General features: G+C 40.1%; 1 protein-coding gene across 3 annotated transcripts in view; it reads left to right on the top strand.

Annotated features, from left to right (window-relative positions):
• The window catches only part of LDLRAD3 (low density lipoprotein receptor class A domain containing 3), a 123,351-nt gene extending 107,961 nt beyond the window's left edge, over positions 1–15,390 (top strand). For all 3 annotated transcript variants that reach the window (XM_026055590.1, XM_026055588.1, XM_026055589.1), the window contains 2 exons: positions 8,366–8,711; positions 10,348–15,390. In XM_026055590.1, coding sequence (XP_025911375.1) covers positions 8,366–8,711; positions 10,348–10,609 — 608 coding nt within the window. In that variant the 3' untranslated portion in view covers positions 10,610–15,390. The remainder of the gene's footprint in view (positions 1–8,365; positions 8,712–10,347) is intronic.
• The last annotated feature ends 759 nt before the right edge of the window (positions 15,391–16,149 follow it).

Below are 16,149 nucleotides of genomic sequence, written 5' to 3'. Positions count from 1 at the left end.
GATGTTGGAGACTAACTTTGTGTCCCCTTGGGTCTTGCTGGTTGAATTCACAGTTCTGTTACTTTTTCCGTTAATGCATTCTTTCCCTTGAATCTCCTTGTTTTTTTTTTTCTTGTTCTTATTTTTCATCTGAAGTATTTTGGAACCTAAATGATTTTGGCTCTTCTTTCAAGAAAATTAACTGTGTGACCTGCCACCTCTTTCATCTTGCTGTGGTTTTTTTGGAGGGTGTGGGGGGCATGTCTTATACAGGTGACTTAGAACTGCCATGACTACAGGATTAAGTACTTATTGGTTAATTATTTTTTATCTTAAATTTCAAGTATATACAATACTGCTCATTAACTAACTGTACAAAATGGATTACATAGTAACCAGGTAACCAAAATCTGGAATGAGGAGCTATTTATTTACTTTCTCTGTCGTTTGTGGCTTGAGCAAGGCAAGACTGGAATATCTCCTGGGAGAATAGGGGGAAGGACCAGGCTGCGGTACAGGAGCTATGGCTAGAACCAGAGGTGCTCCCAGTTGTCACAGGTCTTGACAAGAGCACCAAAGGTATGTTTGTCCTCAAAAAGAATACCTTTTTTTTTTTTTTTTTTTTCTTTGCAGCACAGTCTTGCTGTAGTTATTAAGCTCGGGCCATCATAAGTGTTTGTTTCAAAAGAGCCTTTTATGTGGTGGTGCTACATGAAACTTTTCTCTTGCAGATCAGATTTAACTTATTGGCTGGGGGGAAGGAGAGAAGAGTATCAGAAACCCCTGCAGCTTTCAGTGCATTAGGCACTGAATAACATCTTTCTGTCATGAAGTATTATCCTGAGAAATGCATAGTAACTAATTTCTTGGCAGTTTCCTTGATGATCACGGCCCATTTTCAAGAGAAAAAGAGGAGACAAGCAGAAGTAACTGAACTCTTCCATTTAAAGAGGAGGACTTTATTAGAAGAATGTTCATCCTTTTCAGTTCTGTCCAGGCTTTTGTGCAGATTTTCCATGCTGACTCTGGATTAATAATCAAATTACACGATAGTCCAAAAGGCTAGTGTGTCCAGGAAGTGCTGCTCAGATCAATGTCAGAATGATCTTGAATTGCAGTTTAGTAACACTATAATTTCCTCTCTGGCCTCTATCCAGTTGCCAAGCCTGGACCTTTTGTTTCCATGTTTGATGGCAGATTTTGGCTTCGCAGATTTTTACATTGCTGTCAAGTTAATTTTAGAACTTTAGTTGCCATGGCTACTGCTAAGTATTTCTTAGTTCTCTACTTATTTGCTCAGTTTGCTGCTCTGCTTTTTTCTTTTTCTTTTTTCCCTTTTTCTTTTTTTTCTCCCTTTTTCTTTTTTACATTTAAATTGTGATACGTGAAGTTCATGGAATAATTATCCAACCTTGCAGAAGATAAAAAGGAGGACATGTGAGAGGTGAGGCTCTTGATCTTCAGCCTGATGACTCAGCTGCTCTCTCAGCAGCTGCAAAGACTTGAAAGCTCTGCTCTTGTAATGCACAGTCAGGATGAGGGGTGTCAGTCTGGGGAGGAAGGCACAGGTAGCCTCCTGGGGCTGATGCACTGAAGACATGCTGAGATTGCTGCTAATCCTGCTGACTGATACTGTCTTAAGGTTTATCTGTGGCTCGCTGGCTAGTTGTATACATGTAGTTTTTTGTCTTAGCTTGCCTTTAAATTCTTTGGAACAATGGCCATCATCTTGTTCAGAGTCTGTACAGTACATAATACAGGGAAATCCTATTTCATGACTGGAGAGCCAAGGTGCTACAGTAATACCAATAATAAAAATTTAGGAATGGATAAAAAATTCTCTATATCAGGATATCCTACTCAGTTTAGGCAGGCAAGGTCATGAATTTCTTTTCAGTCTTCAGAAAGAATAGGTGAAATTACAGCAGACAGTGCTACTTAGACCTCTGATTAATATTTAAAATACTAATGCTTTTGAGGAAAATGTAGTTCTTGTCGCTATGGAAGAGCTTGGGAGATCATTCTGAGAGCTGTTCTGCAGACCGATAGCTCTGGAGCTGTTCTTCAGAGCAGTGGAATAAGAAGACACAAAATGACACTTCTGTGTTTAGTTAGTGTCCCCTTTGAGAGTGACAGCAGTGCAGAGGGCAGTAACATAAAAGTTTTGCATAAACTTTTAATCATGGTATCTCAAATATTTCTCAAAGAACAACATTGTCTAGTTTGCAGGGGGGGGAAACGGGGCAGGGAGCCAAGAACAGGTATATATACTGACCTAATGGGCAACTGCTAGAGCTGGGAATAGAGCCCCAGTCTGCTCCAGCATTTTACCTGGAGGGCCACGTTGGCTACTGTGGCTCTAGTCCATGGAGTTTCAGGACACTCGTGATTAGCGTAGGATGAGAAAAGACACAGAGAGAACCTGGAGCTGTCTCAAGCCAGGATGTCTGTGCAGATCAGCACTGCCTGAATGTGAAGCCACTGCTGTTGTAGATGTACCTTAAAAGAGCCAGGAGTTTCATCCTGCTGCTTTCCTGGACTTCATCTGCATTTACCTACTGCCTGGTAAGCAGAGGTGTAATCGTATTGTCCTCCTCCAGCTGTTCCCAAAGTTAAGGTCTGTTTACTCTGTGTAGCACCTCTATTAACTAATCTCTTTTCTGTGCCTGAAATGGAGAAAGTCAAAACAGGGCAGAAATACACTTTGAATGCAGTTGGAAACAAATCCTGGTCTTTAAGCATTTAAGGCAAATATGAAGGTGCTTGGGGGAGGCAGAACAAATGAAAACTCAATCTGAGAAATGAGCATGAAACTCCATGAAGTCAAGGCACTTTGCTTTCTGGACTAGATCTTGTTTGCAGCTTAAAAAAGGAAGAAAGATAACTGTTGTTAGAAAGGGCATCACTAGGGTAAAGAGCACCGTGGAAGTCCAGTGCATGAGGTCTACGTAAGGCTTGTTATAGTGGGACACAAAATCATCAAAGATGAGAAATTTAAGAAGTTGGGAGACTTAGCTGGGTCCCCTCAGAACTGCTGCAGCGCGAAAAGTAAGTAGTGTGCGAGGGTTCTGCTCGTCTGTATTGGATTTTTGTCATTTTTAACCTTCTGAGCTGCAGCTCTGCTCTTTAACCAATTGGAATTTAAATGTGTTGTTACAGTAGCGCCTTTGTTGGAGATGGACTGTGACTTGTGTTCATTAAGGCTACAGATGTCTGCTCAGATTATGTATTTCAAAAGCTTTCTCTCTGATGAGCTGTGAAAAGCCAGGCTTGAGCAGAGGATTGCAAAAGATAAAATAATAGCCCCTCATCCCACTGTCTGACAGACTTAATGCAGTTACTCTCAGATCTTTTTAAAAACTTTGAGACAGCAAATTTGTTCACAGTCAATAAGATAGCCCTCTGAGCACAATCCGTAATGTTTCCTTTATCACTTCTTTCCTAAATTATTCACAAAGCTTTTTACACTCCAAAATCCCTGGTCTGCAAATTCAGCATTTCCCAGGTAATAAGGTTTAATAGGCATAAGTGGCATTGATAAACTGTTTATACATGCTGTGATTAGAAAACATGGATTTTTTTTTTAAGGAAAAAGGAAACATGAAAGAGTAAGTACTCCATGAATTTAGGCAAAATTAGCCTGCCCACTCACTTTTTTGTGAATTGCATTTATTAGCAGAGCAGACAGAACTTTCTAAACCTGCCCTAGATCATACCTGCTGCTTCTGGGAGAAGATGACTGAATTACCAAGAAATTCAGTTCAGTGACTTCTGTGTTGTGTAAATATTTGCAGAAAGTTACTAAAGAGTTGTGGCTTTTTCTCTCTGAACTAGTATTGCATGTCCAGCAAAGACTTTTCAAGTGTTGGTACATCTCATCTTTTCCCTGTTACAATGTGCATAATACATAGATGATCCTGGCATTCATAAAGCAGTCTCAACTAGCTACCCTTCATTCCCTTCTGCATCTCCGTATGACTGTACGAAATCCAGAATGTTACATCGGTGGGAAGCAGTTATTTGCACCTGTGTTTTCTCCTAGTGCAAAGCTTTCTCCTCAAATATAAAGGCTTGGATAGGACAATGCATTAAGGGAAACGGAGCATGTAACTCATTTTATTCAGCATGTTGCAAGCACAGCAGAAGAGGTTAGGCACTAAGAAGACATGGGAAAGCACACACCAGCTGGATCTACACCAGTGATGTGTATTTCTTCTTCTACAGCTTTTCTGTGTGTGTGCTCTGGGGGAGTTATCAAGAAGTTACTCATTTCAACGTTTGCCAGTACAGTAGGAAGAAGAAAAAAAAAACATGCTGTAAATCTCTTGTATGCAAAGCTGACTCATAATTCTGCTACTTTTCTTCTAGCTGCTTCCTAGAGCAGTTTTCTGGGGCATTGTTTTGGAAGGTGACTTTTAAGGGAAGTTTGTTTCTTTTCTTTGAATGGAAATTGTCTTCTCTAGTGCTACAAGTCCTAGATGCAAGGCCCCCAAGCAGTGATGACAGAGCAGGTTCAGGTAGTGTTACTTTCATCTTTTGTAGTTTTGGGCTTACTGACTTTGCTAGATAAGGGAGAAGATTAAGCCCAAACTTGGTCTCACTCAGTTTAATTTACACCCCAATGGAATACCACTGGCCTTCATCTGTGAGGATGTTTTGCTAAGTGACCTTAAGATTTTCTTGGCCAAGAAAACCTACCCATAAGGCAAGAATAAGTTGTGTTTTCTGTGGTAGTAGAATAGGGTGTTTTGATGATAGCTGAGTCTTTCTAGGCAGAACCCTGTTTTCTGGACAGGGAGCACTACATATCTGTTCCTGTAGAGGCATAAAGTTTGCAAAATTGTTTGCAAATCCAGGGAGCTGGTTTCTTTGCATGGGGAGAGAGGATGTCTCTATGCAAAGTATTCACTATTGCTCGGTGCTCAAGGAAGAGTATATGATGGATAAACCAGATTTCTTCCCCTTCCCTGGATACATCTATACTCCTCATGCTTCATGTTAGAAATACACCAGCTAGTAATAGCTGAACTGATAGAGATGCTAATTTAGATCCCAAATGCGATATAGTTGTATTAGCCAGTTCACAAAGCTGCACCAATTAGCACTGTTCAATATAGTGCTAATGGCTGTACTTCTGCTTCGGAGATTTCAGCGCAGAGCTGCACTCCCTAGTGTAGATGTGCCCTTAGATTGCTCTTATTCTCAGAGATACAGTGAACTAAATGGGAATAAAACCTGAGAAGGAATAGAGAATTACTGGTAAACAAATGATGTTTCATTAGTCACAACATTCACAAAGCTCAAAAATAGCATGTTAACTGCAAACTTGCCCCAAATCTCTGTAAAATGGATAGGTCTTTGTTGTTGTCGTTGCATGAAAAATAGCACAGAACTAGATAAAGCAGATGTTTTGTTTCAGATCATACTTAGGCTGTTATCAGATCACTGTTTAAGATATCCCCCTTTCAACAAAATATTCCTTCTTCAGCATTCTGGTAATCTGTCTGGATATATGGAGGCTTTCCATACAGGACACTTAAGAAGCTATCCTAAACAGACAGATAACCTGAAGTGTTTTATAGAGAAGTTGACATACAATGCACTTCTCTCATTTTTCTTTCCTTTTAATAAAGATGGAGATTATAAGGAGAAAGGACTGTGCTGCTTCACAGTGATCCCATGGTAACAAATTAGGTCTCATCAGGTCCGCAAAGGCATCCTGTTCTCAGCCTTCTGCCAATGTGCAGTAACTAGTGAGCCAAGTTGAATGGAAGTTTTGTGCTATTTTACTGGGACCTCATAATATACTTACCTTCCTTGCACTGAAGAATTGCAGGTAGTGGTGTTCATCCATGGATCATTCCTTGCTTGTCATCGTACTCACCAAACTGGCCCTTATCTGTCTTATGTGACATGAATTCACCACTCTCCTGGTGAATTTGGGGAGTGTATTGGAGAAGCCATAGCAGTATGTGATGAGCTGTAATTAAACTTACTAATGCGTGTAAATTCCTTCCCTCCCTTCTGTTCTGAGTTGCATTCTTCATGCAGACTCAGTTCACTTTACCAGGCGAGTCGGAGACCTGGTGTTGACTGGTAGCAAGGCTTTCTGCTTCCTCTCCAGCATGATTGCATGGGGAAATGAATTTAGTAACGATCCTCGCTGAGGTCTGAGAGCAGGTACCAGGAAAGCTGCGATGATTCCAGGTGCAGCATGGCCTGCAGCTGGCCTGCAAAGCAGCACTCTGGTTATACTGGCATCATCAGTAAAATGGATTTATCTAAGAGCAATAGGTTTTTTTTGTAGCCAGTAACAGGGCCAATAATTGTGGTCTTTTATTTTTTGGTACAGTTTTTCTTTCCCATCTCACCCCTCTTTACTAAAACATCTTTGTTTTTAAAGGGGTATATTTAAAAGTAAAGGATTAGCCATTTGAAATCCCATTATCTTACCCAAATAATGTGGATGTTATTTTTAATGATTCTGTCAAACATGGTTTTGTGTTTCACTGTGGAAGTGAACTACCAAAACTAAATACTGACAGAAATACTCTAGCAGTCTTGATGCAGAGCAATGCGTGATTCAGGAAAGCTCTTCCATTCTCCCAGAAACAGTGTGTATATACTTCATTATTTTGCTACTAGAGATTCATAAGTGGCTCAGTTGCAGTTCTAAGTGAGCAAAAAGTGTTTTCAGCTGCTAGGTGAAAGGAAGGAAAACTGTACACTAGGATTTACTCTACCAGCCTTCTGCAGTAGGGAATGAAGAATTTGGATGGATGGCCCTTCTGTAATTGTGTGGATTTGGGGCTTGCTTTTGTTTTGTTTGTTTTACTAAGCCTTTTTTGTTTTTGCTTGAGATAGATGAATGTCTCATATTGTACCAGAATGCATTTTTATTTTTGAGGCTGTAGGAATTACAGCCTCCAGAGAAATTTCTCCCAAAAAGAAAACAGTGCTGAAAGGCTGTATGACCTTGTGAGCAGGGTGCTGAAATGGAGTCAGGAGAACACGGTCCCATTCGTTGTTTTGGCATTGACCCAAAGTGTGACCGAGTCACATCAGTGTGTGTGCACATGTGTCATTTTGCTTCTCTGAGCCTCTTTCCCCCTTTGCATTTTTCTGTCTTTTATTGTTGGTTTTGGGTTTTTTTTTCCCCCTCCCCCACAAAATTTCCATGCAGCTCAAGATCCAATCAGATGTCATTATTCCACCACCTATTTGTTTCCCTTGACTCAGAGCCTTGTTAGGAATTCGTTCTCCTATATCATGACTCTGGATAAATCTTATCTTTGCTTCTTTATAATATTTGGTAACTTCGCCAGTTCCTAAGTGCCTCCTACAAACCAAACATTGACTATATGCTATGTGAAGTACCTCTTCTTATCTGGCCTTTCTCATCATCAGTCATCCCTGAAATACTGTTGTTTAAAGTCACGCTTCTGCTCCTTTTCTGTACCACTTAATTACTATTTCCAACCATGTCAAATTGAAGCTTGCTTGCGTGGCCTCAGCCTAGCTCATTTTTGCCTCTTTCTCATCTTGTCCTGTCCTATCCTTCCCCCCTCCCCTTCTTCGGAGCAGGGGGTGGTGGTGTTTGTTTACCATTCACTTCCTTGCCTGCACTTTTTGCTTTTAAGCTTTCTCATCTTTCACTAACATCACATCTACCAGGCTTACATCCCTGTTTTTATCTGCAGTTCCAACACTTTTCCTTCTTTGAATTTCTTCCAGCAGGAGCTCTTCTGATCATAAACATTCAAATAACCACCCTTAACTGAGCAGCTATGTATTTTTTCTGCTGTACTTCTTTTAGACTGTGAGATCTCTGGAGCAGAGGATCCAGCTGCTGCCTTTTTTGAAAAGCTCCATGTAAACCTGGACTGCTCTGGAAATTATCATTCAAAGTAAAGATCAGGCCTTTTCTATATCTGATTCTGATATGTTTTGCCAGATACAGCTTAAGGTACTGTACTACTTATGCCTTAGAACTGGGTGTTCTCAGCCATGGGGGGCGAGGGAAGTTAGGATTGATAGGTAGGGATGTGGGAGAAATAAAGCATGTGCACTATCATAAGATTACTACATTGTGTATTCTCTTCTTTCTCAGTTTCTGTCTCTCCCTATCGTTTGAGTGTATCTGCATCCACTGTAGGCACTTATTGCAACAGAAGAGGAACTGATTGATTGTCAGCCAGTCTCTGATTTGCATGTATGTGGTTTTAATAAGCTAATTTTCCACAGTCCTAAGGAAGAAAGGAAACTTGCTTGGAAGCTGGTCTGACAGCGTGTCACACTGCATTAGCAGAAAACAGCCTAGGTTAAGAACAGAATTTTGTATTGAAACAAACCTCAGACTTCCTTTTTTTTTTTTTTTTTCTTGCAGAGGCAGGCAGCGGCCAAGATTACGTGACCTCAGAGAATCAGCTGCTCTACTACCCTAGTATTACCTATGCTATCATTGGTAGCTCTGTCATTTTTGTACTTGTGGTGGCCTTTCTTGCCTTGGTTCTGCATCACCAAAGAAAACGCAACAATCTCATGACCCTGCCTGTTCATCGACTGCAGCACCCCGTCCTGTTGTCCCGGCTGGTGGTCCTTGATCATCCACACCACTGCAGTGTCACTTACAACGTTAACAACGGGATCCAGTACATGTCCAACCAGGCCTACCACAGGCCGGTGGATTTGGACTCTCCACCATCCTATTCAGAGGCTGTGCTAGACCAAAGGTATGTACAGGAGCTAATTCTGTTTTCACCAAACTAAAGCTATTGGTTGCAGCTCCTGGAATCTATGCTTCTGCTTCCCAGTTATCTTTACTATTGTTTTTGACAAAGGTGTTGTGTTGCAGTTCTGTCACTTGCACGGAGCCAAATTTGGATAGTCTTTTTCATAGCTCCTCCTGCATATGCGAAATTTGGAGTCCACAGGTCCCCTTCTTGTTACTGGTATTAAGGGGATTTAAGACAAACTTCAGTCATGCTGTCTTAGTGCTTGTAGTGCATGGGGATATCAGGAGAATGGGGAAAAACTACATCACTTCTCTAGTAGTGAAATCTTGTGCCAGTCTGGAATCAAAACATGAAAGCTGAATTTGCATTTGTTCCAAAAGACAGCTGGGTTGCAATTCTTAGTATTTAAAAATCTTAAAAGTTATGACACATCTCTGGTCAAAAGTAATCTGTCTATGTTTTTTTCATCAAGAAGTCATATAGTCCTCCTGCTCTGTCCCCTTTCTTCTTCCCCAGCAGAGGAAGAAAGATCTCTGTGAAATGGAGAATGCTTTTCTCATTCTAAATAGCTGAAAGTGCTGTAAATTTTTGTGGGTAGGTATGGTTTGGGTCATGTTGTTTTTGTAGTTATGACACCAGTTTTATTTGTAGATAATTAACCTTCATTTTAACCTCTGTCTATAAACTCTTTCCAAGCAAAACTACTAGACTGACATCCTCTCTACATAAAAAGGGCACGGCATGAACTTTGATGATCCAGATTGTTCACTGTCACCCTGTCAGTATTCTTCAACATGAACTCTGGGATCTAAGAAACACAGTAAAATATTTACAATCCTGTTCTCCACTGCATTTGGCAGCAGCTTCCTTGTCTTGATGTTGATGCTCAATAATAATAATATCTTTTCTTTAGTAAGGACAACTAAATGAGCAGCTGTCTAGACTGTAATTACTCCTTACCTGATCGATACCACCATCAGTAACTTCAGAACTAATTATTCCTAAGACCTTTTATCAATCTGCTAAACCTCTCAGTCCCTTTTTGTGTTTACACTCAGAACCAGAAGTAGTTTTCCGGAACCCGATACTCATCTTGTCTGTGTGTACTTGGCACTTGCTCTGTGTGTGATATTATGACAGCAGAAGTGATTTGTCTTTTAAAGAATTCAGTTCATCATTTATTTGTAGGCTGGAAACCATTCATCTCTCTTACTTAACGGAGGTTTCCTCAGAGCTTTCCTATGTTCACATCATTATTTAAAGGTATAAATCCACCTTATTTCTTTTAAAGTGCTTTCTCAGATTGTGTACATGTTATTCAGGAAAAATCTTGCAGCTGCCTTTGAGGGAAAGCTCAGATTTGTTTGGCAGTGCATACCCATAAAAATTGTAATGTAAAATGTTAAGCGGTATGTAATTAGCTATGTGGCATCTTGACCAGAAGTCTTTTCACCTGGTGGTAGTGGTGTGGATGTTTTGGAATGACCTGAATAATATAGGTAGGGCTCTTTGAGATCCCCTGATTAAAAAAGCCAAGAAATACTGTTCATATTGTTCATAACTGAAAAACTCTGTGTACTTGTTTCCATATGGCTGTCTGGAGTAACCTCTTTCTATCTTGTGTATCTTACAGCAGACCACCTTGGTTTGACCTTCCTCCACCCCCTTATTGTTCTGAATCTGAATCCCCTAATCAGCCAGACCTTCCTCCTTACCGGTCTCGGACGGGGAGCTTGGTGAGCACAGACGCCGCCATGGCAGGAAGCCCTCTGGGCATCGAGGGCAGTCGGACAGGTGGTGTCCATGACAGCGCGGACTGCCGCAGAACTCTCCTTGAGAGGACAGCTGGCCAAAGTGATTCTCTGGTCATCCCTCTTGCTGAAAGAGAAGTGTAACTGCCCTGATATTTGGGATGGGCAGGAAGGGATTTACTGTTTTCAAGTCTATATGGGTTAATCTGCAGTTAATTAGTTTCAGGTGGACATGTGCCTGAATGATGACTTGATTTGAATCCAAGCTTCATTAATAATTGGATTCAACATTTTGGGCTTAATGAGGACCAGAGTCATGAGGACTAAATCTAGAGTCACATCAGCTGTCCACAAAATTCCTGCAAGCAGGTTCCGATTTAGACCAGTAAAAAGCATCAGTGCTGTGTTGAAGACCTGGTCTAATATATTTCTGGGAATATTTACTGTATATGAATGTATATATGCACATGTATAATATATACAGATTTTGCAGACAAAAACTATGCCAGAAGAACTCTTGTTTCCAGACTGGCTCTTGTCCTGCCTACATGTGAGTCATTTCTTCTCACCGCCAGTGCCAACTGGTGGTCACTGAAGCACCAGAGAGACAGTCTTTCTGCTTGGAGGTCAGATGCCCAATGCTAACCCACTGGCAGTGCTCAAATTGCAGAGAATGTCCCACTTGACCCTTCTCTCCCTGGGTTGGAACATTATCACTGTGAATGTAATTTTCAAAGCTTTTAAGCTTGAGAGGATGCAACAAGTATCTAACTGAGCAAATAAGTTTTATTTTTCCTAAATGCTAGTAACTAGGCCAAATTCGCATGGGTTTTCTCAGGAATACCACAAAGGTTGGCTCATCTGTCAAACTTCAAGGCTTTACATGGAGGCACTGAAGCTTCTCAACAAACCAGCACAAGACTTCTTTTCAAGCATGGCAAAACAACATTGCTCCTTGTGTTTCTTCTCAAAAATAGAACTATTTCAGCTAAAACTTGAACACCAAAACCAGCCTGAGGCAAACACCCATCGTGGAAAACTTCAGTGTGAGTGATTAGCTTGTTATTGCTGTAAATAACTGAAAGGAGGTCATGTAGTGAAAGGTGTTGGGCTGTGTGTTTGTCAGAACTGTCTACAGTGCATATACATACATGCATGGATACACATGTTTAATACTGTGTATGTGTGTATGCAAGTAGCATATTGCATAGTTTTAGTTATATTTGTACCTGTAGAACTCTAAAATTTCAAATTTTCTCATATAGAAATCTCATTCTTTTATACAGAGTTCACCATTATTCATATTCATTTGGTCAAAATCAAGTTTCTGCATAAAGACAGAAATATTTCTATCTGTTTTTTTTCCTATCTTAATTCTTGAAGTGTTCTCATATGAAGTGTTTCAGTGCACAGTATTGAATCGCCCTTGTGAAAGCAACTCAGATGTAAAGGTGTTCAGAGTGGCAAGAAATAAGGTAAGCTGTGAATTTAAATGCCACTGTGTTGCTGTGCTTGTGCACAGTATACAGAAAGGAGTGCAGTGTCTTTCTCTTGTCCAGAGAGAAATTGACCTTGAAAATTATTTGTATTTGCCTATTAGACACATTTCCCACTTCTCTTCCTCCATATAATGAACAGTGTCATTATACAAGCTTTGCAGGAAGGAAGCCAATCTCCCCCCAGTGCCTTCCCTTTTCTCCTTCACCATCTTTCTAAGGCAGTCTCTTTCCCCCAAAGGTTATGCACTCAGAACGCAAGACTGAGCTGGGTGTGGGTAGGGGAGTGACTCAAGTTAGGTCTCGGTTGCCACACACATAACAGAATTGGTTCAGTGCTGTGTTGCGCATCTCTGCATCCAGAGGCCACTGCTGTAGGAGGTGGAGGCCAGGTGGATTTTGCAAGCCTAGGTGGTTCTAACAGCTGGTAAGGTAGGGAGCACTGCAGCACTCTGTTAATGGTCTTTGCTTACTCCGGAAGCAAATTTTCAGCAGCTTTTCCTTATAGGTTTAGCAGCCTGTCCTGAGGTATATTGGTGAAGATGCTGGTAAGTACTTGTAAAGCCATTTACAAGATTGGATCAGATTCCCTCCTGAGTGGGAGCTGAAGCAATGTGCTATGCCATCTTGCACAAAGCAGGATTTGGCTAATTAAGTACTCACTCCATACAACCTTATAGGCAGACTGTTGTCATTGTCACATAGCAGATAGGTATTCTTTATTTTACGAGTAGGTTAAACTCAGGCATGTAACTGAGTTAATAGGGAAGCTGGGTGCTGAGGTGTATCCTGTGAGCGTTAGGCCCTGCTGGCCTGCTTTCCTTAGGATTCTGCTGAGCCTTCTGTAACTGAGCTACATAGTACAGGATCAGAATTACCCTTAACATTTTTGTATTGCTSTTTTTAAAACATTATTTTATACCTTAAAATAAGCTAAAGAAGAGTTCACAGTGGTTTCATTAGACATGCGTTTTTTTGGGTTTTTTTGTTTTTTTTTAAGTAGACTGCAGCTATATTAGCAAAACTATGTCACTGTGTCCAGTGTAACTTTCATGGTACGTATCCTCATGCAGGCCTTCCAGGGGGACTGCCTTTCACCCACATCTTCTAAGACACCAGGGTATGTGTAAACACATTTGCCTGTGGCATCTGAAAAACATTGCCTTGCATTGTTCATTAGGAAAAAAGGGGACCTAGCCTGCCCCTTTGGCCTTCTGTGTCAGTCACTGTCATATATGTATGTACATATATATGTGTGTATATATATAAAAAATACTCTTTCAGGTTGTGTATATTCATGTAACTTTTGCATTAAGATAATTCCTTTGGACTTTTCCAAAAAAAAMCCCCAAATTCTAAATGGTACGACATTTTCCCTTCCAGCTAAGGGTGTATTTATCTTTGTATTGGAAACCTCTGTGTTTTTTGAGAATGGGAGTTCTAAAAGGAAATTGTGCCTTTCTGACTGAATGTTGATTTCGGGGGGGAGGGGGAAGGGAGGCTGGTAATGGGATTTCTGGGGGATGCTGCATATCATTGTCTGGAGATCCAAAAAGAGAAACTAATCTTGTCTTCCTTTTTGTTGTTACTTATGGGGACCATTGAACTTTGCAGAGTACAGAAGTTCAGTATCTGCCTCCAAAAAACATGCTAAAACTTGATGGAGGATATTCATCTTGCTGCAGTTTTCTGGTATGTAGAACAGATTTGCTAGCCAGTTTATTTAGAAAATGCTGTATTATCACACAGGAATTGTTTATAACATGTCACTTTCCAGTAGTGTTAATACAGCATCATACTGCATTATTCAGTAGAATCTGTGGAAAAGGGTGSTAGCAACAACTGCGCTGATGGAATTAAATATTTAATTGAAAAACCTGCAGTTCCTTGATCTCCAGCTTGTAAGGCTGAAGTTAAATGTTCATGAAATACCATGCAGTAGGCTTTCTTTTCAGTAAGTAGCTGATAAAGTTGGAATCGATCCTTCTATTGTTTGCAGTTGCTCTTAACCTTTTAGTTTGAGGTGTCTCCTCCAGGAACTTTCCTATGTACCTAATATTTAAACAAATGCTTGCTCTTTTAAAAGACCTATTCTTACAGAAGTAAGACTGATGAAAGTTTTCCTCGGAGCCAAATTCTGATTCTGTATCTGTATTGAATCATAACCACAGTAATGAATAGTTCTGCTCAGAGCAGGTATTAATATATTTGGTTTCAACAAAACAATTTGAAGAGATGACTTCTTGMGATAAATGAAGGGATTGGGTTTAGCCTATTAGAAAAAAGATTTGAGTTGTTTAAAAAAAAAAATCAGAAGTTTTGAATGTCGGTAAGCTCTACTGAAGTCACCAAGTGCTACGTATTTTAAAATTAAGCCATTAGTGAGTACGACTAATAATAAACTGAAGTTGCTTATACGGCAAATTACAATTTACCTCTCTGGTATTGTGCTACTGGAAAACTGGCAGTAATGTTTTTAAAAGAGAGCCTGTGAATAATTTTCTCTGCTGTTGTCTACAGTGACACACACAACAACATTGACTGCATTGCGATTTTTAAATAACTCTGCATTCGTTCTTCTCCTTTTAAGTCAAATCAGTTTTATTTACACCACTTCACTTTGATACAGCTAATAGGGCCCTTGTGATAGATTTAGGAGTTGGGTAGAGGAATAAGATGATGACTCATTTTAATTAATGCAGTAGCTTGTTAATCTTGTGCGCTTTACTTTTTAGACATCTTAGAAAAGACAAATGGTTTTAGTAGATAAGAAAAAACTATTAATGATGAAAAGGATAGAGGGACACTGATTCTGAATTTAATTTTTAATGAATATTTAAGATTGTTTAAATAACAGAGGAATTTAATGCTGTATTTTAAGAGTGGTGATCAAATGGCAAGTACTGTTTTTTAACTATTGCTTGTCAGAAGCCACTTTGCATATAATGCCTGAAACTAAAAGTGTAAGACAAGTGCTTTTCTTGCAGTTTGTGCTAGATCTGAAATATTTTATATTAACACAAGGCTATATCAAACTCATGGACTAAAATATGYGACTGCAGAAAGAATTTGAATACCATGCTGGGTTCTGCCTGAATGTATCCCACTATAGGACTGTGGCCTTTGTTCGTCCTTTTGTGTTTGTTCCCGATTTTAGGGGGTTTTTTCAACTTGAAATTGAGACCTTATGTAAGAGCTTTAAGGGAGGTTGCATGTTGAAACCCAACCTTGTCTTAAACTTTTGTAAACTGGAAATCTTCAAAAATGTATTCTGTATTCCTGAATAAAGTTGACATTTTAATACTGTTCACAAAAGAGGATGTCCCCCATCATGTGAAGTCTCCGTTGTTTTAATAGTATAGCCTCCTACATTAGGTTTCTTACAGCTTCCCTTGTGTTCAATATTAAGCTTTATTAAATTTGCGTGGGTCTTAAACAGTGTTTAAAAAAAAGAAGGTAATAATGGAAAGACAAGTGCACATGGATGTAAAAATACACTGGTGTATATGTCTATATATACTTCTGCAAATGAAAATTGGCTTGTTTCTTAATTTTTCTTTTTCATTCTCCCATTTGGCTTGTGCTATCTGAAACAAGGCATCCAAGGCAATCCTGTTTTGTTGTTGTTTGCATTGTAGCGAAGCTCCAGAGACTTCAGCAGAGAATGGCACTGTGTTGGGTGCTGCAGATGAATTTACTAGCAGAGCTAAACAAGCATTAGCTTGTACCTCCCTCCTCCTGCCTGCAGCTTTTCCCCTCACTTACATTCCCAGCACAGCATCCCTGTTTATCTCCAGCTTKTGATGCATGTGCCAGGCGCATGAGCCACAATCAAGTTGAGATGCTTTGTGGAGGGTGTGTGTGTGGTTGAAGTCCTACATCCAGGTTCTTCCCCCAACATGTGCCTGATACAGGTACCACCGTTATGACCCTCACTTGGCCTAGACATCCATCCACCAAATTTACATCTGGGCCATGACCACTCCTCCTGTTTAGATCCGTGATTAGAGACAGTCCTCTCACTCAAAGGGCTAGTGTTAAAAAATACCCCTTATGAAGTTATTTTTGAAGACTAGGAAAAATAGGTCCAAATATTATGTCTAAATATTTCTATCTAGAAAAGTATATAGGGATTGACATACTTCACTTCCATGGCTCCTCTCCACTTGCTACCTTAGCTTATTGCAA

The sequence above is a fragment of the Apteryx rowi genome, unplaced genomic scaffold (genome assembly GCF_003343035.1).
Source record: "Apteryx rowi isolate R43461 unplaced genomic scaffold, aptRow1 scaffold_124, whole genome shotgun sequence".
Taxonomy (NCBI): Eukaryota; Metazoa; Chordata; class Aves; order Apterygiformes; family Apterygidae; genus Apteryx; species Apteryx rowi.
The sequence above is the reverse complement of the archived record's forward strand: the minus strand, read 5'-3'. Positions and strand labels throughout refer to the sequence as shown.